The sequence below is a fragment of the Rhinatrema bivittatum genome, chromosome 7, assembly GCF_901001135.1.
Source record: "Rhinatrema bivittatum chromosome 7, aRhiBiv1.1, whole genome shotgun sequence".
Taxonomy (NCBI): domain Eukaryota; kingdom Metazoa; phylum Chordata; class Amphibia; order Gymnophiona; family Rhinatrematidae; genus Rhinatrema; species Rhinatrema bivittatum.
The window spans coordinates 135,653,514-135,679,702 of record NC_042621.1 but is presented as its reverse complement, the minus strand read 5'-3'; the positions used below and the strand labels follow the sequence as shown (position 1 = coordinate 135,679,702).

At 44.4% G+C, this 26,189-nt stretch overlaps 1 protein-coding gene across 1 annotated transcript in view; it reads left to right on the top strand.

The window, feature by feature from the left end:
- Positions 1–26,189, top strand: part of KIF7 (kinesin family member 7) — a 170,744-nt gene that overhangs the window by 20,674 nt on the left and 123,881 nt on the right. The window contains exons 2-4 of the mRNA XM_029609223.1: positions 4,979–5,179; positions 10,801–11,218; positions 23,526–24,060. Of these exons, the coding sequence (XP_029465083.1) occupies positions 4,979–5,179; positions 10,801–11,218; positions 23,526–24,060 (1,154 nt within the window). The remainder of the gene's footprint in view (positions 1–4,978; positions 5,180–10,800; positions 11,219–23,525; positions 24,061–26,189) is intronic.

Here is a 26,189-nt window from a genome sequence, read left to right as displayed (position 1 = left end):
AAATGGAAGTGATGTTAAGCTGTTGAACCTGAACGCGGTGATTCACGTTCCCAAATTGCAGTGATATATGGGCTGTTCATACAGCATGCATTTGAAAACAATGGGGCCAGAAACCTGAAGAAATCTTCTTTCTCCTGGGGGTCTACTCTTTATGGATCGAAGATTAGCTGAAGACATCAGGGCGGCGGTAGAGAGAGACTAAACTTAAATTCAACTTTTATTGTGTTTCTTTTCCTGTTTTCTTTCTTTATTAAGCAGTGACTTGAAACTGTGTTTCTGTTTATGAGTTTGTTTATGATTAGTTGTGAGTATGTTGGAATAGGAAAATGATGGATGCATATGTGTAAGTCACAGTTTGTAGTGTTGATGAATGCAAGCTGGAGAACAATCAATAAGTAACTGCACTTTGTGCAGTTGCATTGTGCATTTTATCATCCAGATGGCTCTCTGTATAGCCTTTTTTTTGTTGTGAGATTGTCTTTGCCTGCAGACCAGCATTGTAGCAGAGAGTGTTCTGGCTGCAGTGGTGCTGCTGTTTTTACTTATGAGAGATTTTCTGCTGGTATTATATTGGCATTCATTTAGATCTATACAAATATAAATATTACTTTTTTTTTTTTTTTAAAAGCAATTGAGCTTATAAATGCCGAAATGCTTTTGGATGTGATAAGGTGTTCTACAAAGAATCTAGCACTTTTACATTACTGTTCAGGCCATGGATGCTTTTTATATGAATGGTAGCAAGGCTGTCTCCAGTCCTTTCAGTGTCATTAACAGGCTGATGCAGTAAAGTGCACGGAAAAAACGTGCATACAAAATGGGCGCATGTTTTTTATTGTGTGCATATCCACCTCTCCTGGGCACCCGATGCAATATGTAAATGAGCTGCCTTGCTAAAATAGACGCACTAGGGATAAATTGTGCGTCCCTAGCATGTACGTAGCATCGGGTGCCCAGGAGACATGGCTGTGCGCAGGTTAGGAAATGGGCGCTCAATTTACAAGGGTCCATTTTTTCCTGTGGCAGCTATTTTATCGGCACGATACGTACGCCTAATATACATAGCCCGGAGCGTGTATATGGTGCTCCCTGAAATTCTTTTCTTTACATCAAGACTTATTTTTTGCATGGTGCTGCTTTCTGTGGTTTTTCCTATTTAGTATCTTGACAGTACTAAGTAGGAGGAACCGCAGAAAAGCAGTTTTTGGGGGGTTTTCTAGTTGAGCCCTTGACGTGCAGGAAGACTTTTATCAGGTGTAAACTTTTACGGGTTAAAAAGTGCGCCTTGGGCGCATAGGGAGTTTTTGCATTGCAGGGTAATAGCTAATAGCCTCATCTACATGGCATTTACGTATGATGAGCCCTATTAGCTATGCCTTTATTTCAACGCACTTTTTGGATGTGCTGTTCCTCTTATTGCATTGTAGGTTATGGGTGTGCGTTAAAAAGTGCATCCAACTGCTTGTTAAGCTGTGCGCTAGGCTGGGTGAACTTTATTGCATCTGCCCCTGAATGTGAATGTGCTGGGCTTGCAGGAAAGTTGTTGATCATGAGAATGTTGACTGAAAAATTGTGGTTTAATGTTATGTTGGTCCCTACAGGGATTTGGCAGGAAGTTGTTTTACCAAAGTAATTACAATCCTTGTAAGGGGGCATTTTCTAAGATTCAGGGTTTACAGATTTCACCACCTTCAAAAGAAGGGATTTTTAAAGATCGGAGTGCTGAATTTATGCAACATTTTCCTAGCAAATGTAGTTGTCTCTTCTCATGTCCTTTCAACAAATCAGTGTCTAAGTGTTCATATCTAATCAATTGCAAACTCATAGGTTCATTCATCAAAATGCGTTATGGCGTTAACGCAAGCGATAACGTGTTAACACATGCAATAATCGTATTATCGCATGCTGCAAATGCAAATATTTAGAAGGGGTGGGGTTTGGGAGGAATTAATTAAAATGTGGGGCAATATAGCATAACGCATGCTATTATGGTTTTAATGCTGGAAATAACTACACCTTTTTTCCTGGTGCAAAGCTGTGCAATATGCCTGAAACGGCCATAACGCAATTTGCAATAAATTTTGCAAATTGCATTTCGGCCATTTCTAGCTTTGGGAGGGGGGAGGGGACTGAAGAGAGAGAGAGCATCTCTGTGGAGGCCTTCACAGTATTCAACTATTTATATGACTAAAGGAAGGCCAGCTAATAGCTCGAGGTGAGGTTTTGGTGGCGGTTTAGGGACCAGTTTTACATGCAGAGCGAGACATACAAAGTGCACAGCACACCTCGTTGAAGATTTGACATCATTTGGCGTGAGGAAAGTCTCACAAAGATGAGATTTCTGCTATGTTATCTCGCCTTGATGGTACCCTATTATAGAGTCCATCAAGCTAGGGTGAGAGAAATTATAAAAATCTCATCTTTGTGAGACTTTCCTCACTCCAAATGATGTCAAATCTTCAACGAGGTGTGCTGTGCAGTTTGTACGTCTCATTCTGCATGTAAAACTGGCCCCTAAACCACCACCTACACCTCACCTTGAGCTATTAGCTGGCCCTTCTATAGAGAGATAAATAGTTGACTACTATGAGGGCCTTATAAATAGTCTCTCTCTCTCTCTGAGCTGCAAAATAGAAGTATCGCGGAGTGTGAAAAGTTTACCGCACTATGCGAAGCTCTAGGTTACTGTAAAGTGTGGTAATTGTAAAAATTACCCTTAACACGCTCCTTTCTCTTACCGCAGACGTTATGCATGCGATATTATAGCATTTTGATGAATCTAGGAGTAAATTGGACACGTTTTAGGAAAAAGGCATTGGATATGATGATAAACTATAAATAAATATTGCTATATGCTAGCCAAAAATGCTAATCCAGCAGTTTGGAATTGATTGCAGTATTTGGTGTTAGGAAGGCATCATTTTTTCATTGTTGTAAAATTGGCTTCAGGAAGGTTGGGTGTAGTGGACTTCTTGTTGTCTTTCAACTTAAATTGCTATGTAATGATTAGCGGGAAGTACCAATGCAAATTCTTTATTTTTAGCTGATGATATGTTAATTTGGCCTATATATCCAGTAGCCTCCGTTCTTGGATAGTTGTCACATTCGTTCCCATGCAGCAGCTATTGTACACTATAGCAGAGGTTTTGGGATGCAGAGGATCCCTTTTCAACATCCAAAAGCTTTAGGGACTCCCATCCTGCTCCTACCAGTCTCTCTTCCCTCCCCTAACCACTCCTCACTAGTTTCTCTCTCTCTCTCTCCCCACAGCCTCTCCCATCCCCAGCCTTTCCTCAGTCTCTAACCCATCTCCTCCACAAGTCTCTCTCCCTCTTCCGCCTTCCTAACCCCACCTCACCAGTCTCTCTCTCTCATCCCAGTGCATCCTCACTAGTCTTTATATTCCCCCAGCTTCCACCCCACCAGTATCTCTTACTATTATAAGCCCTTTCTCATTTAGTTCTTTCCTACCCATCCCCACCAGTGTAACTTCCCCCATCCCCTTTTTGTCTCCTCAGGTGCAAACTATCAGTCTCTGTCTCTAGTTTCTCCCTCCCAGTCTTCCTCTCCAGTTTCTCCCCATCATTTCTTCTCTCTCTCACATCTCCCCACTATTCTCTCTTCATTTCTTCATCCCTCACCCCCCCTGCAGGAGACCTGCAAGAAATTTCTAAAAGAAACTCCTTGTGGAAATTCCATTAGAAAATTCTGGGGCCAATGATGCCACTGGTACTTTAGTACCTGCAGACTTTATATGGGTGACTTTCAAAATGATCCCTGGAAGTTTTCTGCTACTCTCACCTCCTGCCTTGACCCTGGCAGCTGTCTGTACTGCCTTCCTCATAATCCCTGGTGGTCACCTCTCTCTCCTACCATTACCCAGCCCCCCATGGCCTCTTCCGGAATGGCTTCCCTCCTGCCCTGCTTCCACCCACCTTTGGCCTCTTCTTGAGTGCCTTTCCTTCTGGCCTCTTCCTCGTGCCTTCTCCCCCATATCCCCTTCCTCTGTTCTGTCCCTCTTGCCCTCCTTCCATGTCCCCTTTTTGAATGCCTTCCTTCCTGTCCTGTTTCCCCCCACCCTTGATCCCATCCTGAGTAACTTTCCTCCTGTCTTCTACTCCCTCTGGTCCCTTGCCTGGACCTCTCCATCCTGGCCTCTTCCTGTGGCCTCTTCCTGAATGCTGCTATCTTCCTGCCCTCTTCTCAAAGCCTCTTCTCAAGTGCTTTCCCTCTTGTGTTGCTTCCTCCCTTCTTCCCTTTACTCCTTGTAGCTCCTTCTTGAGTGATTCTTTCCTGGGCTCACACCCCCCCCCCCCCCCATGGCCCTACTACTTACCTGAATATTTCTGTCTCTCTGTCAGGCCTTTGGGGCAGACAGAACACATGCAACAGTTCCCAGAAATGTTCCTCAGGGTCATCGCCCTGCTTACCTCCTCCTCCTCCTGCAGTCATGTGGGGCAGCGGCTAATGAAGGTCCTCTGTCAGCACACTTCCCCTCCTGCAGGATCTGGCTTCAGGTCCTCAAAGTGGCAATCAGCTGTTTTCTTCCTAGTCTGTATCAGTTCAGGCCCTTCATGAAGGCAGTTCTTCGCCAGGGATTCTTCCCCTCCTCCTCTCTGCATGGGTTTGGGTCCCTTGAGGCTGTGGAGCATGTGGGATCAGCCTTAGATCCGAGTTCTTCAGAGGTAAAGTCAGCCTGCTTTTTTTCCCCAGCAGCTGCATTATGATTGCCTCTCATCTGGCAGACCCTCTGTTATGGTCTCATGGACCACAGGTTGGGAATCACTCCTCTACAATTCTTAATCAGGGTGGCTAAAAGCACTGGGCACCACTCTGAATGGATTAGAACTAAATCTGGCTGTTTTTTAAACTAAAAAAAACTGATTCCAGATGAAATTAAGTGGTTATTTTGATCTTGCTTCTTGAGTGCAGAAGCTGTGCTCTGTGTTCTGATTGTGTTTCCCTCTTGGCCCATCAGCTTCCATCAGCGAGGATGAGCAGGGCATTATCCCGCGTGCAATGGCGGAAATCTTCAGACTTATTGATGAGAATGACCTCATTGATTACACTGTGAAGATCTCTTACTTGGAAGTATATAAGGAAGACTTCAGGGATCTTCTGGAGGTGGAGACAGCCAGTAAAGACATTCAGATTCGAGAAGTTGAGAAAGGCAACATTGGTAAGAATTGTTGTACTGAATTTATATTTATCACATCCAGTGACCCTCTTAATTCCCACCTGTCCCAGAGAAGGACAAAGCAGACTAGATGGGCCATAAAGTCTTTTATGTCATCATGTTTCTCTGTTTCTAAATCTAGTGGCCAGAATAAAAAATATTAATATGTATATATCAGAAACCAATGTCTGTTAAGCATTTGTTGCCTTTTCTTGTTTCCTTAATAAACAGTTTAAACATAATGGGGTAGATTTTAAAAGGTGTGCGCGGGAGTAGATTTGTTCGCGCAACCCAGCGCAAACAAATCTACTCCCGATTTTATAACATGCGCGCGCTGCCGCACACATGTCATAAAATACAGGGTCGATGCGTGCAAGGCTGCGCAAAATCGGCAGCCTGCGCGCACCGAGCCACACAGTCATCCTCCGTTCCCTCTGGCCCCCCCCCCACCCACCTTCCCCTCCCTTTCCCTATCTAACCCACCCCCCAGCCCTAACTAATTTCCCCCCCCCCCCACCTTTATTTTACAAGTTACGCCTGCCGGTCCAGGGGCTGGTCCGGAGGCTGCGGCCACGCCCCCAGAATGCCCCTGGGCCGGAACCACGCCTGCGGCCCCGCCCCTGGAACGCCCCCCGATGACGTGCCGGCTGCAACACGCCCCCAGGAAAGCCCCGGGACTTATGCGCGTCCCGGGGCTTGCGCGCACCACCGAGCCTATGCAAGATAGGCCCGGCGTGCGCAGGGGGTGGAAGGGGCAGCTTTTTGGGGGTTACGCGCGTATTCCTTTGAAAATCTGCCCCAATGTGTATGGTAATAACCTCATGCTTATTTGCTGTGGACTGTGATGGTTCTTGTTTTGGTCAGCCTTCTCCCAATCTCCTCTTCAAATGGCTGAAAGGGATTATAAGCTTCTATTTATTTATTTGGCCATTTATATACCGTCGTTTTTATTTTTTTAATTTTGGGAGAAATATAATGAAACAAGTGAAGAAGAACTGCACCAAAACAATGAGTAGTGCAGCAGTCACAGTTAAAGATCCAGTATATGCAGATGTAGCAAAAGTAATCACATATAGAATGCAGAAAATAATTTTGGTATCCAAAAATAGTTTATTTAAATCTTAGAACACTGATATTCACAGATGTCACTGAAGTAACTGAGTCCCCCGACATGTACATCTTTGGTGGACGTGCTATATCGGGAAGGACAAATTGCTGCTTCTGTAAATATACAACGCTTGTATATAAATCTGTGAACAGCATCAGTATTGTACACAGATTTTTTAAATCTGATTTTTATATTCTGCTTTTCAGCGCTTCAAAGCAGATTACATTCAGGTAGTGAATAACTATAACCCTAACCCTAACCCTAACCCCGTAGGGCTCACAATCTAAATTTGTACCTGAGGCAGTGGAGGCTAAAGTGACTTGCCCAAGATCACAAGGAGCAGCAGTGAGAATTTGAACCCTGCTCTCCCAGGTTCAAATCCCCCTGCTCTAACCACTAGGCCACTAGGCCACATCGGCATCAATGGAGATCAGACAGTGAAGAGATCGAGGACCATATGTGGGGGGAGAGCTCATCCACCCCCACACCCAGAGGAACTATTCTCCACAGGCAGGAGCCCTGGATGACGTAGCCTCTCCTCCTGCTTACTGGTGATGGCAGTGCAGTCTTCTCAGGAGAGAGGGTGAGGAGGAGCCTGGGCAAGCAACTTCCTGCCACACCTTCAGTGCCATGCCCAGTAATGGTTGCCTGTGCACTTCTGTGACCAGTGCACCGTTAATCTGATGCATCAATAACTGACAGGATTGTGTTGGGGACCAGAACTGCCATTGAGTGCCATGGTCGCCCTTGATGCCGTTGAGGTGCTGGAGTGTGTGACTGCCCTCAATGCCGTAAGGGCCTTCTGTGCCATTGGCATCTGTGAACTTGAGGCACCGGAGTCATCGAGGGCCTTGAGCTTTGAAGTAGCGGACCCATCCAGTTCCATTCCATGTCATTGATGTCTCGGTCCCATCCCTTTGCCATGAATGCCTCGGTTCCATTCCATGCCCTCGGTGGCATCGATGCCCTTGGTCCCATCGAGGTGTATGAGTGGCCACCCCTGGTGCCATCGAGGTGTGTGAGTGGCCTCCCCAATGCCATCGAGGGGCATGCCCTCTGCTGCGGCCACCTTGGGGCCATTGAGGTGCATGGCCTCATTGCCATTGTAGTGCGGAGCTGTCCCGATACCATCAACGCCCTCAATGCCATCAAGGTGCAGGGCTGCCATGGAGGCCAGCGGCCCCTGGTCGTCTCGAGGCCATCAACCGCACTCGAGCCCTCGAGAGCTACTGAAGCCGTCTAGCAACAGGGACTTTGGCCTTGAATGGATCAAGTGCCAGGGTCGCCCTTTAGTCAAGGCAACCTGCTACACTGAGGCATACAGGCATAGTGGTCTGGTGCCTTTGAGGCGCCTTGGCAGTGTCCCGATGGAGCACTGAGGGGCCTTGTGCTGTCCCATCACTGGCCTATGGCTTTCAGACACCATGAACGCTCCCAGGTGAATGGTAAAGGTTTCTCCCATCCAGGAATCACCTTGATGCCTTCTGAGCTCAATGGGCCGGTATGACCAGTCATTCTCGCCTGCGGGATCCTGCCTCAGTGAGGCGGGTTCTCGTCCATCTAACTGGTGAATATGCCTTCCAACCATTTGCCATATCCATGGTTAAGGGAGTTGAGGGATGAGGGACTCCGCAACAGAGGTGCTGCTCTTGGTTGCAGTGGCATGCAAGCTATACTTCCCCATTTTGAAGATAACCCTGTCTGCGGACAGGGGAGTCCTGGTTCATGTAACAATTGTTCCATTACTGAACCATAGGCTTACTTGGGGGAAGTATTTGCATTGATGGCTGGGGTATTAATACCTTTGCCAGGTGCTTGGCAGTCTATTCCAAGATTGCCTTGGCCCTGCCCTGGTGTCCTTTGAGTTTCTGGGCTGGCTAGGTTCCTGTCTCTTAGTGGAGTGTTTCTGGATTTCTTCTCTGGGGAATTTGCTCTCAATTCAGCTGTTCCAAGCGGCCTAAGGGCTCTGTCTCGGTGGGTAACTACCTACTGGAATCGGCAGTGAGTTATTCGCTTGGGGTTGGGATATACTACCTGGTGAATTGTGCTTACCCCCGCAGTCCAGCGGTCTGTCTCCTTGTGCTCTTGCTCCCTCCGACTTCCAGTTGGAATGTCAGTGGGAGGGGAAGAACAGCTAAGGTATTCGTGGTATATTTTAGTGTATACCTGCAGGGAAAGATACCATCACGTTTTTCCCTGTTTTTTTTGGCCAGGCTCTGGCCCATACTGCCTTTAGCTTTCTCACTTCACTAGGTTGCCCAAAGTGCCTTCCTGCTCACCTGAATGTTCCTGTAGTCAGGATGGATGGTCCTGCTTTTGACAGGATGCAGTGTGGGTGAGCTTCAGGCTTAACTTTTCTCTCTGCTCGGGAGTTGGGCTAGTGATCTATTCAGGGGTTGCTGATCATCTTCTGAAACTCTTGACACTGTCCTGCGTGTTCAGCTAGATCTGGTACTTCGGCATGGCTCAGGTCCTGCCATTGTTGCGGATTATTCTCCAAGCGTTGCTTGGGTTTTTCTGCCCATTGTGCCTATCAATCACACATGGGCGCACTTCTGCAGAGACATTTTGTCCTTTGGAGTCAGTGGACCGCAGTTTATTTCTGGGGAGTTCTCAGACCCCAGTTGGGTTTTTGGTTGTCTTCTGACACTGAAGAAAACTGTGCGGTCTTCATCCAAGTATCGTCCTCTTGTTTACATCTTTAGGCATTTTCCTGTACACAGGAGGTTCTAGGCATACTTCATTATCAGGGTTACGGATCCAAAATCCTGCTTGTAATGTTTCTGTCATGCGGAGTATGCTTCTGCTCATGCTCGCATCACTAAGGAAGAGTCCTTAGGCTCTCCTGATCGCATGAGGGTTTTGTGTCTCAGTCATTCTATGGTTTTTCTTTGTAAAACCCAACTCTTCCCCAGACTGTCTAGTGGCATGGCTTTTGAGAGGCAGCGGTTGAAGGGCAAAGGGTATTTGGACGCTGTAGTGGCTACACTTTTGAGGTCACGTAAAACTTCTACTTCCCTGTCTTATGTCCGAGTATGGAAGATCTTTAAGTCTTGGTGCGTAGAATGACAGATTGTTCATACCCGGACGTCCGTGCCAGATATTTTGGGTTTCCTTCAAGCTGGGTTAGCTAAGGGATTATCATGTAGTTCCTTGAGGGTGCAGGTGACAGCTCTTGGTTGTTTACGCGGTACCATACAGGGGGTAGCGTTGGCTGCACATTCAAATGTCTCTCGCTTTCTTTGGGGAGCGAAGCATTTATGTGCGCCGGTGAGACATCCTTATCCGTCTTGGAATTTAAACTTAGTCCTCACGGCTTTGTGTGCGGCGCCCTTTGAGCCTTTGAAAAGGGCAACTTTGAAAGACCTCACATTGAAAGTGTTTTTTCTAGTGGCGATTTCCTCTGCTCGTAGAGTGTCCGAGCTTCAGTCATTATCATGCAGGGAGCCCTTCTTAAGGATTTCAGATTCTGGAATATCCTTGCGAACGGTTCCTTCCTTTCTTCCAAAGGTAGTTTCCTCCTTTCATTTGAATCAATCAGTGGAGCTCCCATCCTTTTCGGAACTGGACCCGTCTGATCCCCTTTCTAAGGACTTAAGGAAGTTGGATGTTTGCAGGGCTTTACTGCATTATTTGGAAGTTAACAACAGTTTCCATGTCTCGGATCATCACTTTGTGCTCTGGAGTGGCCCAAAAAGGGGTAATATGGCATCTAAGACCACGATAACCCGTTGGCTAACCCGTTCTCAGGCGGCTTCTTGGGCGGAATGTCAACAGGTTTCGCCACAGGAGATTTGCAGAGCAGCTATATGGAAATCCTTACATACGTTTGCGAGGCATTACAGGCTGGATGTCCAGGACCCAGATGCGGGAGGTTTTGGAGAAGGTGTGCTGAGAGCGGGCCTCTCCGGATCCCATCCCAGGTAAGAAAAGCTCTGGTACATCCCAGGAGTCTGGACTGATCCAGGTACGTACAGGGAAAAGAAAATTGGTTCTTACCTGATAATTTTCATTCCTGTAGTACCATGGATCAGTCCAGAGTCCCGTCCGCTTAGCGCATAGAGGTAAGGAGAGTCCACTCCTTCAGCATTTGTTTACTTCTGGTCTTCAGATCAATCTTATTTACCCTATTTAACGGGTTTGGTTCACAGTTGGGGTTAGTGATCCAGATTGAGTTTCCGGTTTCGTGTATATAGTTAGTTTGGTTTTGAACCATTCTGCTTTGACACTGAGTAATACTGACAGACTGTGGACGGTACCTTGGCATATAAGGCAGAATCTGTCAAAACTTTCTCTGTCTCCATCTGCTGGAGGGGAGGCAAAACCCCAGGAGTCTGGATTGATCCGTGGTACTACAGGAACGAAAATTATCAGGTAAGAACCAATTTTCTTTTCTCTAGGACCCCATTCACTTTCTCATGTTGTGAAATCTGGAAGAATGAGATTTGTATTCTTTTTAAAGGGACAAGTTTATTTTCTTGCATGAATTTTACTGAAGATGTTTCCTTTTTTTCAGTGCTCTGTGGGGTGAAGGAGAATGAAGTGGAAGGATTGGATGAGGTGCTGAGCATGCTTGAAATGGGAAACACAGCCAAACACACCGCAGCCACTCAGATCAACGTGCAGTCCAGCCGGTCCCATACCATTTTCACTGTTACCATGGAGCAGAGACGGGGTCCGAGCCGCATCACTCGGCTAGCACTCAAAGATCAGGACTCTATCCTTGGCTTGGGACAGGTGCTTATCTCAAAGTTTCACTTTGTGGATTTGGCAGGTTCTGAGCGCATCTTGAAAACTGGCAACACAGGAGAGCGGCTGAAAGAGAGCATTCAGATTAATTCGGGCTTACTGGCCTTGGGCAATGTGATTAGTGCCTTAGGGGACCCAAGGAGGAAAAGCAGCCACATCCCATACAGAGACTCCAAAATTACCAGGTAGTATTGCTGTTGTGTTCTGTTGATTTCTGTGCAGGAAAATGTATGCCCACCACTGACCAGCATAAAATCAAGAGCAAAACATGTGCAGAGAAGCCCGCAAGTCTCTTTGCTTGTATAATTTTGAAGTAGTGCAACTTTTGCCCAAGGTGTTTATGTCCTACATCTCCTGGAAGCAGAAAAAAATTGGGCATGTGAAAACTTCTGCATAAAGCACTGCCTGACCTTTGCTTGAAAGGACTACATTTGGGGGAGGGGAAGGGCGGTTTACATACTGCCTGCTTAGCTGAAAGGTCCATGGGTGCATTTTACCTGTGGCTTTTGCACAAATTGTAAAGTAAAATTATGAGCCTGTTGAAAATTGCCCGAGGAAAACGTATCTGCAGGGATTTGCACCTTCTTTTTCTGCGGATGAGCTTTTTGTCCAAAACTCTGCACATATCTTTCTCCCCCCCGATCTAACTCTGTTCCTGGAACGCTGCAAACACTTTTACCCCCATGCAGGGTGGGCAATTTTCAGATAGCTGATTTTACATAGCTAAAACTCCCTTTGGATATTGCCCTCTTAAGGATTAGGCAAAAGTCATGTAGCACAGTTTGTTTAAACAACCATATGTCTTCCCAATTTTTTCCTGTGGAATTATTTTCTTTTCAGAAGTCACTAGAAATGAAGACCTTTTGCAAAAATTTGCTAGTTTGCAAGCAAATTGACTTTGCAGACTTCTTGCACTTTTTTTTTTTAAATCTAATTTTACTCAATCCTAATCCTACCCTAAATGTGTCAAAACAGTATTTCAGAATAAATTTCCTAATAGTTGGAAGCAGAGTTGCTGTTATGTTGTAATACTGTATTTAACATTGGAGGGAAAAGGTCCTGTTTAAATACCCTTTTTTTTTTTTTGTAAAGTTATCTTCAAGTTTTATGTTCTCAGTGGCCTTTGTGTTGTGTGGTGCTTTCTCTGACTGCATCTTTTAGAATGTTGTCAGTCTCCTGGTCTCAATGGGATTAGGGTCCTGCAGGATCAGGAGATGTTCCTGGCATGATATCTGTAAAATTCTGAAGGTAAAAACATTTTTCTCCAAGGACAAGCAGGATATGAGAGTCCCTCACAGATGGGTGATGTCATCAGACAGAGTCTGATCAGTAAAGCTGACTTCATACCTTCTAGAACTTTCAGAGCTCTACTGAGCATGTGCTGCCACATCCCACATTGAGGGCATCATGCAAGGACCATTTCAGTTCAGTTTTTTGTTTTTTTTTTCACAGAGCTAGTTGGATTTCTTTTGGCTGAGGAAAAATGTTCCTTTGCCTCTTCATTCTATTCCTGGCTTTCCATGTGATACCTTCTTTTCAAAAATCATCTCCTCCTCTTCAACTTCTTAAGTAAGATCTGGTGAACTTTTTCAAGTTTTCTTTATTTTTCCATGGCTGTATTGAAACCGGTATTGGTGCATTAGTCAGATATTTATTCTTTTTCAAAATGAGCCGTTCACTTTTGCATCTGTCATTTTTCATCTGATGTCCACCAAACCGAAGAAGACCAGAGGCTTTTCCAAGTGCAGCAACAACATGTCTGTCACAGATCTGTATGACAGATGTGTGCTGTGTCTTGGGATTCTCCACATACAGGAAGATGACTCTGAGGCCACTGAACCCAGTTTTAGTTCATGGAAAAGCTCTTTGGGTTAGATAAGTCTGAGCCACCTGCATTGGAGGCATTGACATTGAAGGGCCCAGGCATAGTCCATCATTATCTAGAGGATATCAAGCTCCAATAAAGGCCAACAAGATAGAGTAATCTCCAATTCCTCTTATTCAAAGCAATGGATTCTGCTTCATCAGTATTGTCACCAGGGGATGCTGAAGGAGAACGTCAGGTGAAGGTGGAGAAGTACCAACTTCAGTCTTGGTTGATAGTGATTAGAACAGGGAGAAACTGGCATTAACCATATTTCTTCCCAAGCATTCTTGCAGAGAAGGCCGCTCACCTTCAAAAGAGTCTGCAAGAATACAACAGCCTCCAAGGGCTCAAGTCACAGCCTCCTTACACCACAGGTGACCCAGGAAGATGTGATGACTTCTCCTACCTCCCACCTTGTATTGTCATTGTCATTTTTTGATGATGAGCTGAACAGAAGAATTCAGGAGGCACTAGGACTTTGCTTTGCTCGATTCCCTGCACTGACATTGACAGCATCAATTCAAATTGAGTCTAGCCATCCCTGAATCTTTCAACACACCATCTTCAACACTAGAGGAAAGGGAAGGGAATAAGTTCTGATGCCATCCACACCATTGTGGATCTCCTGTGCATCAGGATATATCGAGCTCTAGACTACATCCCCTTCTCCCCATCAGATCATCTCCTTTCACAGGTTCTATCTGAGAGGAGTCTTAGCATTCCTGGGGGTACAATTATGGATGTGAGGATTTATCTGAACAGGAAGTGTCCACAGTGATTCCTCTCTTCCACAGGAAAAGATGAGGTTTCCATCTGAAGACTTCATTTTCTTAGGTTTGTGAGGGAGTTTCTGTTCTGCTGGTTGATAAATCATATCTCACCAGAGGAATCCTCTTCCAAATTTCTCTCATGCAAATTCTCCTAATCATGAAAGGACGTAGTATCCCCCTTAACCAGTCTGTTCTTCCAGTATTTTTGTTTTTCAAAGCCACATGTCTACAGAGGTGAACAGGCCTTACGCAGATTAGACTGCAAGAGAGCTTTAGTCCTCTTGTCTGAAGCAGACTAAAGCTCTTAGAAAGTCCACTCAGGTTTTTGTTTCTTTTGAACAGACGCACACTATGTAATTGAATAGGAGATTGCATCTCTTTCTGTCATGCCCAGGCAGGTTTGATGGTAGAAAGACATGCCAAGGCTCATAGCATAAGAGCCATGGCAGCATCGTAGGCCCATCTAAGGTCAGCCTTTATGGAAAAGATCTGCAAAGCTCTGACATGGAGTTCAAACCTCAAATCCACATTTCATTACTGTTTTGTTAGTTATTCCCAACACAACAGTAGGTTTGGTTAATCTGTCTTGAAAAGTTTATTTGATGTTTTCCTAGCATGTAGACAGATGGACTCAGGACCAGTGGGTTTATGCTCCCCTACCAGCGGATGGAGATGGAGCAAGCTGACGTCACAGTATACATAACCCTGCAGTGACCCCAGCCTGCAAGTATTCTCCGTCTCCAGCAGATGGTGGATGTATATCTCCCTATGGGGATTGCTTTGAGCTTTTTGAAAGGAGAATTTCTAAATTCAGGAAAAAAAAGTTCCACTCTCCTGTGACCTCCTAAAGGTCCCTCCCCCAGTTGAGAATTCCTAAGGCAATTTCTGTGATCCCTCAGAGGTGTGCCTTGGTCCAGTAGCTGGGTTTCCCAGTGTGGACTTAGGAGCTATTTCAGCTGAAAGGCAGTGGGTGCAGGAGGCCAAGTGCGGCGGTGATGGCAGAGGCCCTCTCCCCCCGCAGCCAGAGACCGTTTCTGTACTCAGCTGGTAAGCGCTGAGCTCAGGTAAGGTTTAAAAAAAAAATGTTTTACCTGAATCAGATATCATTAGAGGAATTTCAGGACTTCCTCTGGTCTCTGTTCTTAGTGCATCGTGCCAACCTTCGTTCCTGCTCCCGTTGGTGTTGGGGAACTGGGCAGCCTGGCGGGTTGAGTGGCCTCTGATGAGCTAGGCCCTGCACTTAGGGTTTTTTCTTGCATGCCACTTGGTAGGCTGTGGCAGCTGTTTTCATGCGCTCTTGTGAGTGTTATGCTGCCCTCTGTAGGCCGTCGGTGTGCATAGTGTGTTGATTCTGTGCATGCATTGTGCACTTGGGTTTTTGGGCACGCTTTTTACGCGCACAAACTTTTTAATGCACTTAACTTGGCGCACAGGTTGTGTGTGTGCACCTTGCCGCACTTTCTTTTAGGTGATTATTTTTTGGGCACATTTCATTTTTGAGTGCGAGCCATTCTGATACACGTTTACTGCAGCGATGGTGCCTGTAAACAAGAAACCTAAGCGTCTTCCTATTTGTGTTGCCTATCATATTAAAGCCTCTCAGCTTGATCTGGCTTCTAACCTGGGTCAGCACTGCTCAGATGCTCAGGGAGAGTTGTCTTCCTCGGATTTTGCTAAGCCTGGCTCTTCCCATTCTGATGATGAGTTGATCATGGCCTTGACTGGGGGGGGCACCAGATCTTGGTTCGCCCTTGACTGGCTCCTCCACTGGTGAGAGCAGTTCTGTAGGGACCAGCTCCAGTTCCTTCTGGGCTTGACTGGACCCAGCTGCTTTTTCTTAGGTGGAATTTTTTCAAGGCTTACAAGCCTTTCTTCAGGTAGTTCTCCACTTCCCCCATTTCTGTCTGGTCGGACCCTCAGCCGATGGCTCCTCCCTCTTCCAGTCCTATGCTTAAATGCTGGGGCTTGCCCCGGCTCCCTGCAGATGTTCCCGACAGGAATTTGGATGGCACTGATGATGAGTTAGATCCTGATTCCCTGTATGATGGGGGACATTCCTCCAGGGCTGGAACCATATCGAACCATGTTGCAGTTCTTTCATGGAGATGAACTGCCGGCCCTGATTTCTCAGACCTTGAAACAACTGGGCATTCCTAGTTCAGATGCTATGTCAGAGCCGAGGAAGAATCCCATTTTGTTTTCCTTACATAAAGCCTCTTGTATTTTCCCAGTGATAGATGCCATCCAGGAATTGACTGATCTGGAACGGGATGCCCCAGAGTCAAATTTTAAAGAGGGTTGGATATTGGAAGGCCTGTACCTCTTGGATCCGGCTATGAAAGAGCATTTACGTTGTCCCAAAGTGGATGCTCTATTATGTGCTGTGTCTAAGAGGATGGCTATCCCTGTAAAGGGAGAAGCAGCCTTGAAGGATGTACATGATAGAAGGATTAAGACTATTCTTAAGCAAGCCTTTGAGGCAGTGGTGATGAATTTACAGATTGCCTCCTGTTGCACTCTAGTGGTGAGTCTTGTCTACTTCTCTCTCAGGAGGTTGATGAGTCTGGAGGGTATTCCAGAGCAGTTATGGAGCCTGCTGCCACCTTTTTAGCAGACGCAGGCTGTGATTTGGTCTGGACCTCAGCCAAAAGAGTGGCTTTGGTGATGGTGGCCAGGCGTCAACTCTGGTTGTGAAATTGGTCAGCTAACTCAGCTTCCAAAGGGAGGTCTCTTGTCCTTTCCAGCCTGGTTGGTACTCACAACAGATGTGAGCCTCCACAGTTGGGGGGCTCTCTGTCTGGTGTTAACAGCCCAGGGGTACTGGAATGCCGAAGAGTCCCGCTGGAACATCAATCGCCTAGAGGCTTGGGTGGTAAGGCTGGCATGCTTGCAGTTCAGTCACAGTCTGCGGAATGAAGCGGTTTGCGTGATGTCTGACAACGCGACAGTGGTAGCCTAAATCAATTGCCAGAGAGGAACCAAGAGCCAGAAAGTGTTGCAGGAAATAGATCAGCTGATGGAATGGAAGGAAGGTCATCTATAGATAGATCTCGGTCAGTCAGTAAGGCAGCTAATAAGCAGTAGTTTGTGTGTTTATTTTTAATAGTCTATAAGGCAGCTAAGAAGCAGAAGTTAGGTTTTGTGTATTAAAAAAAAAAAAAAAAAAAGGTAGCCAGAAGCTTGAAATAAGCTAGGAGCAGTGTATACCTAAGGAAAAAGGTTGAAAAGTTCAGTTCAGTTACTCACCTTGGAAAGGTGTTAAGGTAGTGTGATTTGGTTTGATTAGGTTCCAACTTTTGTTAATCAAGAGAATAGTGAGTATCTCTGGCTGACTAATAGAAGTTAGACTGTTTGTATCATTGGGACATGCTAGAGAAATAAAGTTCCTGGTTGGAATAAATGACAGTTTTATAGAGCACGTGGTTTAGAAACCGACGAGAGAGGGAGCAATTTTAGATCTAATTCTCAGTGGAGCACAGGATTTGATGAGAGAGGTAATGGTGGTGGGGCCGCTTGGCAATAGTGACCATAATATGATCAAATTTGAATTAATGACTGGAAGGGGGACAGTAAGCAAATCCACTGCTCTCGTGCTAAATTTTCAAAAGGGAAACTTTGATAAAATGAGAAAAATAGTTAGAAAAAAACTGAAAGGAGCAACTAAAAAGGTAAAAAGTGTGCAAGAGGCATGGTCATTGTTAAAAAAAAAAAAAAAAAAAAAAAAATACCATCCTAGAAGCACAATCCAGAAGTATTCCACACATTAAGAAAGGTGGAAGGAAGGCAAAACAATTACCAGCATGGTTAAACGGTGAGGTGAAAGAAGCTATTTTAGCTAAAAGATCTTCATTCAAAAATTGGAAGAAGGATCCAACAGAAGAAAATAGGATAATGCATAAGCGTTGGCAAGTTAAATGTAAGACATTAATAAGACAGGCTAAGAGAGAATTTGAAAAGAAGTTGGCCGTAGAGGCAAAAACTCATAGTAAAAACTTTAAAAAATATATCCAAAGCAGAAAAGTCTGTGAGGAAGTCAGTTAGACCGTTAAATGATCGAGTTGTTAAAGGGGTACTTAGAGAAGATAAGGCCATTGCGGAAAAATTAAACTATTTCTTTGCTTCGGTGTTTACTGAAGAGGATGTTGGGGAGATACCCATACCGGAGAAAGTTTTCATGGGTAACGATTCAGATGGACTGAACCAAATCACAGTGAACCGAGAAGATAATGTAGGCCTGATTGACAAACTGAAGAGTAGTAAATCACCTGGACTGGATGGTATACACCCCAGGGTTCTGAAGGAACTAAAAAATGAAATTTCAGACCTAGTAGTAAAAATTTGTAAACTATCATTAAAATCATCCATTGTACCTGAAGACTGGAGGGTGGCTAATGTAACCCCAATATTTAAAAAGGGCTCCAGGGGTGATCTGGGAAACTACAGACCAGTTAACCTGACTTCAGTGCCAGGAAAAATAGTGGAAAGTGTTCTAAATATCAAAATGACAGAACATATAGAAAGACATAGTTTAATGGAACAAAGTCAGCATGGCTTTACCCAAGGCAGGTCTTGCCTCACAAATCTGCTTCACTTTTTTGAAGGAGTTAATAAACATGTAGATAAAGGTGAACCGGTAGATGTAGTGTATTTGGATTTTCAGAAGGCGTTTGACAAAGTTCCTCATGAGAGGCTTCTAGGAAAAGTAAAAAGTCATGGGATAGGTGGCAATGTCCTTTTGTGGATTACAAACTGGCTAAAAGACAGGAAACAGAGAATAGGATTAAATGGACAATTTTCTCAGTGGAAGGGAGTGGGCAGTGGAGTGCCTCAGGGATCTGTATTGGGACCTGTACTTTTCAAGTTCAATATATTAATAAATGATCTGGAAAGAAATACAACAAGTGAGGTAATCAAATTTGCAGATGATACAAAATTGTTCAGAGTAGTTAAACCACAAGCAGATTGTGATAAATTGCAGGAAGACCTTCTGAGACTGGAAAATTGGGCATCCAAATGGCGGATGAAATTTAATGTGGATAAGTGCAAGGTGATGCATATAGGGGAAAATGACCCATGCTATAATTACACAATGTTAGGTTCCATATTAGGAGCTACCACCCAAGAAAGAGATCTAGGCGTCATAGTGGATAACACATTGAAATCGTCAGTTCAGTGTGCTGCGGCAGTCAAAAAAGCAAACAGAATGTTGGGAATTATTAGAAACGGAATGGTGAATAAAACGGAAAATGTCATAGTGCCTCTGTATCACTCCATGGTGAGACCGCACCTTGAATACTGTGTACAATTCTGGTCACCATATCTCTAAAAAGATATAGTTGCAATGGCGAAGGTACAGAGAAAGGCGACCAAAATGATAAAGGGGATGGAACAGCTCCCCTCTGAGGAAAGACTAAAGAGGTTAGGACTTTTCAGCTTGGAGAAGAGACGGCTGGTGGGGGGGGGGGGGGGGGATATGATAGAGGTTTTTTAAATCATGAGAGGACTAGAACGAGTAAATATGAATTGGTTATTTAATCTTTTGGATAATAGAAGGACTAAGGGGCACTCCATGAAGTTAGCATGTGGCACATTTAAAACTATTCGGAGAAAGTTCTTTTTCACTCAATGCACAATTAAACTGTGGAATTTGTTTCCAGAAGATGTGGTTAGTGCAGTTAGTATAGCTGTGTTTTAAAAAAGGATTGGATAAGTTCTTGGAGGAGAAGACCATTACCTGCTATTAATTAAGTTGACTTAGAAAATAGCCACTGCTATTACTAGCAACAGTAACATGGAATAGACTTAGTTTTTGGGTACTTGCCAGGTTCTTATGGCCTGGATTGGCCACTGTTGGAAACAGGATGCTAGGCTTGATGGACCCTTGGTCTGACCCAGTATGGCATGTTCTTATGTTCTCATATTGCAGGAAAAGACAACATAAGAGCGGACTTTCTGAGCAGGGACAGTGGAGAGTGGGTGTTGTCAGCTGAGGCGTTTCAGCTGAGTGTGGATCACTGGGGCCCTCCGTTTCTAGACCTGCTGATTATTTCTTGAATTGCGAAGGTTCCTTGCTTCTACAGTCGCAGGAGAGATCCATGGTCCCTGGGAATAGACGCTCTCGTATAGGTCTGGCCAGAAGACAGATTGCCTTATGCTTTTCCTCCATGGTCCTGGCTGGGCAGGATAATTTGCAAGATTGAAGGCCACAGGGACCTTCAATCTTGCAAATTCAATCTTAGAGGCGCCGGACTGGCCCAGGCGTCCATGGTATGTGGATTTGCGATGACTCCTGGTGGAGGCCCCCCTTTGTCTTCAGCCGCACTTGGCTCTGCTTCAGCAGGGACCGGTTCTTCACGGGAATCCGACTTGTTTATGTCTTATGATTTGGCCCTTGATAGGCCTCGCCTGTTAAAGCATGGTTATTCCTCTGTGATGATTGCCACTTGCCGCGCTCGCAAGTTCTCCACTTCCTTGGCTTATGTGCAGGTTTGGAGAGTTTTTGAGGCCTGGTGTGAGGAGTGGGATGTTTTTCCTTGTTCAGTTAAGATCTCTCTCATTCTGGATTTTTGCAGGATGGATTGAATAAAGGGCTTAGCCCTTAATTCCTTGAAGGTGCAGGTTGCGGCTCTTGCCTGTTTCAGAGGCTTGGTGAATGGTGTTTCCTTGTCATCACATCCTGCTATGGCTTGTTTTTTGAAGTGAGTGAAGCATCTTAGGCCTCCCTTGAGGTTACCGCTTCCCTTGTGGAGACTTAATTTGGTGTTGGACATTTTAGCGGGCTCTACATTCCATCCACTGTGTAGCCTTTCCTTACAGTTGTTGACTTTGAAGACTATATTCTGGGTGGCTATATGTTCTACACGACGAATTTCTGAGCTGCAGGCATTGTCTTGCCGGGAGCCATTCGTTCGGGGGGTGTTACAGCTGTATACTGTTTCATCCTTCTTGCCCAAGGTAGTCTCGGACTTTCATTTGAATCAGTCCATCTCCTTGCCATCCCCAAATAAGATCATGGATGCAGAAGTGTTTCGCCTTTTGCGCTCCTTGGATGTTAATCGTCTTGTCGTGTGGTATCTGGAGGTCTCTGAATCTTTTCAAAAGATGGATTGCCTGTTTGTTCTCCATGGTGGGAGTAAGCAGGGCTCTCTCCGGCTTTGCAGGCTGCCATAGCTCATTGGATTAAGCATATGTGGATGCTGGAAAGCTGTTGCCTACTCAGGTTAGGGCTCATTCCACTAGGGCTCAGGCAGTGTCATGGGCAGAGGTTAGTTTGTTGTCTCCCGTCAATGTCTGCCGAGGTGCAACGTGGTCCTCCTTACACACTTTTTCCAGGTTTTATCGTCTGGATGTGCAGGCCCGAGAGGATGCAGCCTTTGTACGTGCATTGTTGACTGGACTGCGGGCAGCCTCCCACCCTGTTGGGGAGTAGCTTTGGTACATTTCGCTGGTCCTGAGTCCATCTGTCTATTCGCTAGGAAATGGAGAAATTACTTACCTGATAATTTTGTTTTCCTTAGTGTAGATAGATGGACTTAGCTTCCCTCGGCTAATGCATGAGTGTGTCAATAGTCGTCCTGTGGGGCTCTGGATCCCAAGGGATTACTGGTCAGTGTTCATCCAATTCCTAGCTTGGGGTACCTAGAATCTTATGTGAGTTCAATGTTTATGGTTGGTTGTGTACACTTCGGGTTACCTGTTTTTAATCATGATTATAATCAAGTTTTTTGCTACTCTGTCCACAGTTGCTTTTGAAGAGAATACGGGCAGGCTGGGGTCACTGCAGGGTTATGTATACTGTGACGGCAGCTTGCTCCGTCTCCATCTGCTGGTAGAGGAGCATAAACTCACTGATCCTGAATCCATCTATCTACACTAAGGAAAACAAAATTATCAGGTAAGTAATTTCTCCCTTAGAATCTAACTCCATTCCCCCTAGGGTCCATTATTTTTATTTCCAGGTTGCTTTTCAAACTAAACAGTGTATAAATGACCTTTTTCCAACAAAAACATTGTTCTGCTCTTTGGCATTCTTCTTGTGGTATTTTCCCCCCTTTTGTTTGAAGGCAGCCTCTAGTTAGGGATTCCCCACCTGTGAGGAATTTCACATCTTGCTTGTCCTTGGAGAAAAGAAAGTTACTTACTGTAACAGGTATTCTCAGAGTACAGCGGGTTATAAGGCCTCACAGAAGCCACCCACCTGCCCTAGGAGTTAGCTTCTTTATTTAATTAAATTAAAGAACTGAGAAGACCCCCATGTGACAGCCTCCTTCTGGGACATGGCCTGCTCATGCTCAGTAGAGCACTGAAAGTTCAGAAGCTATAAAGTTAGCTTTACCAGCTAGGCTCCGTCTGATGACATCATCCATCTGTGAGGATTTATATCCTGGTGTCCTCGGAGAATGCCTGCTACACATTAGTAACTTTTATTTTATTTTGAAGTTATTTTTATGTTTTAACTTCCAAAGAGTGGAAGTATGTGATTCGGTAGCAATGTTGTGCTGGACTAGATAGGAGGCGGTTTAGAAGTGGAAGGGGAGGGACTCCCCAGGGAGTTTTGGTTGAAGGCGTAATGTGTGAGTTGTCTTCCCAAGAAATAAACTGCTAGGTAAATAAATATCTAGAGTTCTTTTTGTTTGGCAGTATTTACATGCCCCCTAGTAGACTGAGTAACAAGCAGTGCTTGTGTGTAGTTATCATGGTACAGGCAGTACATCTGGAATGTTTCAAAAGAATGCCTCATGCTTTTGTTAAGATTCACATTTGGAAAAACATGTGTTGCTAGTTTTTGAGCTGGGAAAATGAAAACAGACAAGCTGTTACTCTCATCGTCTATGAAATCTGTATTCTGAAACAGAAAATGTTAAACTTATTAGACTCAGAGGTGGAGGAGAGAGTGTGTGTGTGAGGTGATGTGTACATTGTTGCCACTCTGATTCCAGGTCACCATAAGATGTTAATCCAGTCCTGAGTATCTAATTTATCACAGTGCAGTCTTGTTTTCTGTCCTACAGATTGCATTGGGATTGGGGATAGCAAACCAGGACTGGTTTAACATTTCTTGGTGACCTAGACTTATATTGGCAATACTGTATGTGTCGGAACAATTGTTGCTATTTACCTTGAGACAAACTGCAATAAGAGAATCTGAATGCAAAGAGTTTGTAAGTAAATTATAAAGAGGTCTGTAGTTCATATTCAGAGAGCCAGTTATATGGGTAAAGTTATGCATGTTACTTTATATGGGTTTTCTGCAGGACACTTGCCCAAATAAATTTGCCACTCAATATCTGGATAAAGTTACACAATTTTACCCATATAACTTTGGGATAGATATTTTACTACCAGACTTACTCATGTAACTTTAGCTGGAGAGTCAATATCTGCGCTCACAAGCTAAAGTTTAGCCCTGCCTCCAAAGCACCTCTGGCACTATCTCTTGTTATCCAACTTCAAAAGTTAGTGGAAAAAGCCTTTGAATATCAAACTCACAATAGTTAACACTGAAACATTTTCTGATATTGTACTTTAATGTTCTGGCATATCACAAACTTTCAAGCCTGCTGAAATTCTAATGATAGGGATTATGGTTTTTAGTCCTAAAACTGAAATTTCTTAGGGTTAAAGGTTTTATCTTTTCATTCTACATTGCCTTGAATTCTCATGGAAGAAATGCAATCCATCAAGTAAATTAAACTGTGAAATTTCATACTTGGGAATTTGGTTCTTTTGTAGTCTCTGAGGATGACTCAGATGGAAAATAAAGTGATTTCATTAAAATAAAGATGTCAGCTATATGATGATTTGATATTGCCAGTACAACTTGATTTATTTGATCTAACATGCCTTGTACTTTAGGATCCTGAAGGATTCCCTTGGTGGTAATGCCAAGACCGTCATGATTGCTTGCCTCAACCCTTCGTCATCTGACTTTGATGAGAGCTTAAATACACTAAACTATGCTAGCAGGGCTCAAAATATCAAGAACAAGATCACTGTGAACTACAGAGGCGAAGTAGAGAATGTGAAAGACCTAGAGCTCCAAATAAGGAATCTACAGAGGGCATTGGAACAACGACACCGTTCTGAGACCCGGATCATTTACCGATCTGACCCCTCCAAGAATGCAAGGCGGCCCCTTTCTGAAGATGGCAAGAATCAATTGTTGGCAGAGTGTGCCCACTACAGAAAATGCACTGATGCTGCTTACCAGCTCTTCACAGAACTTCTGGCAGAAGGGACCCTGACTGTGGATCAGTCCCTGAAGGCAAAGGACTGGCTCTGTGCAGTGGAAGATGAGAGGTATGAGATGACCTCTACCCCTGGCATAGATAGTGGGATTGAAAGCACCACAGCAGAGGAGCAAAAACCCAAGGAGCTGTCAAAATGTCAGGTACTGCGATCACTTAAGTGTTTGTGTTTGGAGGGACACTGGCATTCAAAGCATCAGATTCATTGTTGTATTGAGCAAAAGAAAAAAATGTGCAGTACCTTGATGAGAGTAGATTTCAGATTTCTAAACAGTATGGGTTCACAGGGATGGTAACTTTTAAACAGACATGTGCGTGTTTGTTGGCCCATGCCCAGGGACGCAGCCATTTTATAAAGTATGCTTGTATATGTGCGCATGTTATAAAATAGCCTGACATTGAGTGGATGCACTCCCATGAGTGCAAATGCCGCTTCTACCACGTAAGTGGGGAGATTTTAAAAGATGCACGGGTCAAGGCCATTACCGGTTTTCCCAGTTTGTTCCCAGTTTGCCCAGGTAAGGAATAGGACTTCCAGACTGCCCTAATTTAATAGCCTCCTTTCCCCCCATTAGTCCCAACCCTTAAAACCTTGCTGATCTGTTTATTTTATAACTTACATGTCATCCATAGCAGAAGTAAAGTTACACAGCAGGGGATCCCGGCATGTGCCTGTGAGTGTAAGTATTTATGTGCTAATTTCAAGTTAAAATCCAGGAATACTCATGCACTGCACAGACCATGCCCACTCCCCACCCCCTTTTTAAAATCTCCATTTGTGCGCGTAGCAGCAAGTACGCACACATCCAGGCAATTTTAAAATCCGCTTGGTGTGCGCTGGCCTGACTTGTACACGTATCACTCGCTTTTGGCATGCACTAGGCTTTTAAAATTCACCTTTAAGGGAACATCTTGTCAAACCTGATCAGTCCTTTGTTGAGATGATAAAAATAGTGAATTGGGGAAGAGCAGTGAATGTGGCCTATCTGGACTTCAGTAAAGCTGTTGACACTGTTCCATGTAGAAGAATGGTAACAAATTAGACACTTGTTACAGGTAAGCAATTTCACTTTCTCTGATGACAAGCAGGTTCACCTTGAAACACAAGTGGATTTCCTAGCTAAGGGTTGTCTTCAACAAAAAAACCCTGCAATATATTGAGATACTAATGCATGAGGAAAACAGTTTGGTTGGGAAAAAATGTTATATGTTCTATTTTTTTCATTCTCTAATATGGAAGGTAACCCAAAAATAATATGATGGGCCCTAGAGGGGCCTATATCTTTTTACTGGGTGGTAGCTCCTAATATGGAACCTAACATCGTGTAACTACAGCATGGATTATTTTTCCTTATATGCATCACCTTGCACTTGTCCACATTAAATTTCATCTGCCATTTGGATGCCCAATCTTGCAAGGTCCTTCTGCAATTTATCACAATCTGCTTGTGATTTAACTACTCTGAATAATTTTGTATCATCTGCAAATCTGATTACCTCATTTGACGCATTCCTTTCCCGATCATTTATAAATATATTGAAAAGCACCGGTCCAAGTACAGAATTCTGAGGCACTCCACTGTTTACTCTTTTCCACTGAGAAAATTGACCATTTAATCCTACTCTCTTTCCTGTCTTTTAACCAGTTTCTAATCTACAAAAGGACATCGCCTCCTATCCCATGATTTTTTAATTTTCTTAAAAGCCTCTCATGAGGGACTTTGTCAAACACCTTCTGATAATCCAAATACACCACATCTACCGGTTCACCTTTATTTATTTATTTAGATTTTTTATATTCTGCTTTTTGCACTTTTTTCAGCACTTCAAAGTGGATTACATTCAGGTATTGTAGGTATTTCCCTATCCCCAGAGGGCTTACAATCTGTTTGTACCTGAGGCAATGGAGGGTAAAGTGACTTGCCCAAGGTCACAAGGAGTGACAAGGAGTGACAGCGGGACTCGAACCCTGGTCTCTTGGATCCTAGCCCGCTGCTCTAACCACTAGGCTACTCTTCCATTCTTTTTATACCTCTCAATGTTATTCAATGCAATAATAAAACAGTTACCTATCCTCACTGTTGAATGCAGAGATCACTGTAAATTTTACTAGTACCCTCTCACATCATAAAGCACCATATGTTTATTGACCCCTTCAAAATAATGAAGCAGATACGTGAGGCAAGACTTGCTTTGGGTAAATCCATGCTGACTGTGTTCTATTCCATGTCTTTCTATATGCTCTGTGATTTTGATCTTTATAACTGTTTCC